A 4592-nucleotide genomic window follows, 5' to 3' on the forward strand; every position below is an offset into this window, starting at 1 on the left:
TGAATCCCAAGATTCAGTGGCCACAATACTTTTTTGTAACTGCTTCGGTAGTCTCTTCTCGATGAGCCATAATCCCTATCATCGTAATGATGTCTGGTCTCTTCCGCATCTTTTTCCAGATATTTCATTGGTGCTTAAAAAGAACGTATATATATGGAGGGGATAATAAGTATGTATCTTTTTATGTACAGCCTGGACGGCCAGGAAGACTGGTACACTGATTTTAATGTTCTAAGTATGTTTGCCTTCGGCAGCATACGTGTGCATGTTTAAAGGTAAACTTATGGGCGCATGGATATATATGTATATCTACATATAAGTGTACACGTTATAATGTATGTATTTATCCAGTGTTATGCAGTGCCTAGGGAAATCGCTTTTTTAACAAACGAATGGTTTCATAGTGGGGTGGGGGAGGTGACACACGTACATTTGTGCGTATAATGGCCTTCCTTTTTTTTTTTTATTTTTTTTATTTCTCCGTTATGGCGTAAAAGGCACACAGGAAAGAATGTATTTATGAGCTCTACAAATTTTTCTTTTTTTCGCGCCTAAGTGTAAAGTGTAGGAGGCACCAGGAAAAAAGTGGCAAACTGGAGGAGTGGCAAAATGTGTCAAAGTGTAGCAAAAAATGGTGAAAAAAATAAGTAAATTGCCTCGCATAACCGAGGAAATTGACACTTATTAACAAGGGGTGAAGGGTAAAGAGGCCTCAGACGGGAGAATGGCCTTCTTCGCGTAGCGATATGCAAGTAGTACGCATGTTTTTATGGCATATATATATAATACACCACGTAGGATATTTTTTCTTTTTTTAAATGCCCCCCTCCTGTAAGGAATACTGAAGAGCTGGCTACCCCACCGCACATATTTAACAATTAATTATATGTGGTTTCATTTTCCATATATGTCACTTTTTGCATTTCGTCGTGTGTTTCTCTTGCTCCTTTTTACGTTACCCGCATTAAGCTCGGTTGCATAAGGCTACGCGGTACGCATGCCAATGGGAGAAGGATGCATAGCCTCTCTTTCCCAACAAAAAATTTACATACGTGTAAACATGTGCATTAGTTAGATATGCATATATTTACGTATACATTTTCTCATGTGCATATTTTGAATTACCGTTTTACCTGCCGTGCGCAGCCTTTTTCCAACTTTCCCAAAATTTTAACACTCCACTCAGGCATTACAGGAATGGTAACTGCTGAAATGAATTGCTACTTCATCGTGTAAATGTGAAAATTACTTTTAACTTTCAGGTACAAAAAAATGTAGGCACATTCGTAAGGCATAATTTCGCACTTTTTTTAAGCAAAATGGATTTCACCAAGTTGTAACAGGCAATATGGGGGTTACTCTAATTGTGTACGGGGGAGGCATTTTGCACAGCATCCGTACACCCTATGGTATGTTGCGAAGTGACACCTTCATCAGCATCTAGCGTTACACACGCAACAATCGCACAGAGGAAGCATATGAAATGTCCGACTGCTTTTTTGAAATACCGCCCAATGCCCGCAAAATGAAAGGGCACCATTTTGGCACCTTAAAACCCGTTCGTTCACAAAGAGCCAGGGGAGCTAAACGCTACTGTGCAAAATGAGAGCCTAAAAAATAGCGCGAATTAGTTTTTCCAAAATGAAAACTGATAAGTTCGCTCTTTTAACCCCGAAGAAATTTCCACACCTCTATTTCCGGTCAAATTTTAATATGCACAAATTTGGACAATATTTCCAAATGAGTCGAATTAATATTTTGGTGGTGTTTTCTTTGAAGGAACACCATCACGTTGCTGTAGCAGTAGGGGAGGCTACACGCACTGGTCCTTAGCACGTTGGCGTTCCATTACTCTCACGCCAATTGGTTCCCACGTGAGCTTCTCTTACAAGAGCAGGGGTAGCGGTGGGGGGCACTTTACCGCTTTATCCTGATTTCCGGCATGACATCGCGCCGCGTATGAACAAACACGTGAACACAAGTCTAAATTGTGTATTAATTTTTCCGTCATTTTGCTGTCATTTCACCGCCCTTTTTCGCCACTCATTTTAGTTAAAATGAATGGGAAACAGTTGCCTCAAAAGGTCCCCCTTTTTTTTAACCACCCAACTTGCAACTTTGCAACTGTTAATCTGTGTAACTGTGCAACTTTGCAACTTTGCAAGTGTTCATCTGTTCAAGTGTTCATCTGTTCATTTGTTCACCTGTTCATTTGTTCACCTGTTCATTTGTGCAACTTCGAAATGGCGAATCGGCCCCTCTCGTTGCCCCCCCACCTTCGCCAGCTTCCTACTTAATTTTTTCCCCCTCAAATAAACCCGTGCACCAAATGGAAAAACTTGCCCATCGAAATTTCCCAATTTTTTGGCGCCAACGTGGAAGCGAAAAATCGTTACAACATGGCATGACAGAAGTCACCGCGAGTGGTGAGTCCACACCTTTTGTTCTAATGACACATGCGATACCTCGTTATAAAGTTGTTACACCGAAAAAAAAATAATAATAAAATAATAAAAATCTCGTTATTGTGTACCATTTTAAAGGCAAACTTTAACAGTGTTATGAATTTTTTTTTTTTTTCCCGTTTCCCTTCGATATGGCCGCCATACCAAAGGAGAAAAAAAATGATATTCAAAAGGGGCGATTGTTAGCAATTTCGGTGTATGACGAATGCAGCCTTTCAGGCATATATGTCTGTTTAACGTGTGTTCCCCCACATTAGTCCCTTCTGTTAAAGTTTTGTTCATTATGCGATTAAGGCTCTGTCCGCGCTGCTATCAGTGTGTATCCCTTCCGTGCCAACATTAACCATACGAAGAATATGCCAAAAAGGCAGACCCGTATGACACGACATTTTTAACCGTCAGAGCACAGAATGAGAAAATGAAAGCTCCTCCTGAAATTGATTTGTTGCCCCCAAAGAGCGGCATTGAACAAGGGAACCATCCACCCTGTTTGAAAAAAAAAAACAGCAAAATAATTTCGTATTTGAAAAATGAATCACAAATTAATGTACTCTTATCAGAACTTAAAGAAAGGAATGGAGTAAATTTTTTAAAAAATAATCAATGTGGGAAGTTCTCTCTTAATCAGGACAAAAAAAAAGAACAAGTCACCCTTTGCAACCACCTGTCTGATTTGTCCTACCCCCAACCAAGTGAAAAAGGCATAAATGAAAAAAAAGGTGAAATATACATGCATAGGAAGTGCACAAATCAACGTGACAACACATCTATGGCATCACCACCAGGAAAAAAAAAAAGAACAGAGAAATGTACCCTCCTGCACAGATTAGGAACACTTACTCTTGGGGAAGCAACAGAAAAAGTGGAAGCACATGTTAACAGCCACGCAGAAGTAAAAAAGAATGGCACTCTTCCCGTGGGGAAAAAAATAATTACACATGAATATCAAATTTGCAAAATGAGAGCCAAAAAATATAGCACCTTGAAATACAACATATTTGTTAAAGGACTCAAAAATGTAGACAACGAGACAGAGGGAAGGAACACTTCTTTCCCAAGGGATGAACCCATTATGATCAGTAACAACGTGAATAGCAAAAAAAGTCAACATGTAGAAAGCAATGCAAAGTTCAACTGTGACGATTTGCTGCAAATATACGAACATAGATACCTTCGCCATATTTTTAAAAACAGCAAAAATGTACCTTCTCATAAGGGAATAAAGACGATAAATAATGCAGCTTACGTGCAAGGCCAAAATCCGTGTAACTCAGGAGAGCACCAATTAAGCAACGGCACAAAGGACAATAACCTGGACAAATCAGAAGCTGGAATTAACCATTTTCATAGTAGGAATGGTATACACAATCGTAGTGACGGAAAATATCCAAAGAATACCGTTTTGAAGAGCAACTTAAATGAAGAACTCTCCACTCCAGAGGATTTCACACATTCTCGTTACAGTTCGTGTGATGCCAACGGGGTTAATAAGTGTAATGTAAAAAGTAACACCGCGGATGATGCTGTCAGCCAGGTCGGCGGCGCCCTCGTCAAAGGTGACAATGTGACTACGTTGACTGAACAAAATAGGCACTTTTATTCTAGACAGATAAAAGACCCCCATGGGAACGACAACTTGGGGGGCGAAAAGATACCAAATGATGGTAAGTCCGACTCTAGAGAAATGGGGAACAGTTGGGGGCACAACAAGGAAAACGAAAATAAAAATAATCCGAACTATTCGAAAGTTCGCAAACATAGTTATACAGACGCGTCTCAAATTGAGCTTCTTCAAAATGGGATACACAAAAAAATCGAAACGTTAGGTAGTGTCAAATGTGCAAGGGAAGAATCCCTAGTGACACCCCTAACCCGAAACGAACCTGAACAGAGTGGAAACTCCTGGGAAGAAGAAGACAATACAAAAGGCCTCCTACCGAACAGAATGCAAGCAAAAAAGAAACCGGGGGAGAGAATCCCAAACGGCCCCAACGCAACGGAAAAGCTCATTAAAAATATGCTAATTAAGGAATTAAAAAATGAAATATATTATAGCATTATCAAAATGGAAGAAGATGAAGAAGATGAAGAACATAAAGAAGATGAAGAAAATAAAGAAGATGAAGA

At 39.7% G+C, this 4592-nt stretch overlaps 2 protein-coding genes across 2 annotated transcripts in view; one reads left to right on the forward strand and one right to left on the reverse strand.

Annotated features, from left to right (window-relative positions):
* Positions 1 to 128, reverse strand: part of C922_04645 (hypothetical protein) — a gene marked incomplete at both ends in the record, with an annotated part of 1701 nt that extends 1573 nt beyond the window's left edge. The window contains one exon of the mRNA XM_008820224.1: positions 41 to 128. Coding sequence (XP_008818446.1) covers positions 41 to 128 — 88 coding nt within the window. The remainder of the gene's footprint in view (positions 1 to 40) is intronic.
* Positions 129 to 1641: 1513 nt separating this feature from the next.
* Positions 1642 to 4592, forward strand: part of C922_04646 (hypothetical protein) — a gene marked incomplete at both ends in the record, with an annotated part of 3591 nt that continues 640 nt past the window's right edge. The window contains 2 exons of the mRNA XM_008820225.1: positions 1642 to 1825; positions 2819 to 4591. Of these exons, the coding sequence (XP_008818447.1) occupies positions 1642 to 1825; positions 2819 to 4591 (1957 nt within the window). The remainder of the gene's footprint in view (positions 1826 to 2818; position 4592) is intronic.

Source organism: Plasmodium inui (genome assembly GCF_000524495.1).
Source record: "Plasmodium inui San Antonio 1 unplaced genomic scaffold supercont1.26, whole genome shotgun sequence".
Lineage (NCBI taxonomy): Eukaryota > Apicomplexa > Aconoidasida > Haemosporida > Plasmodiidae > Plasmodium > Plasmodium inui.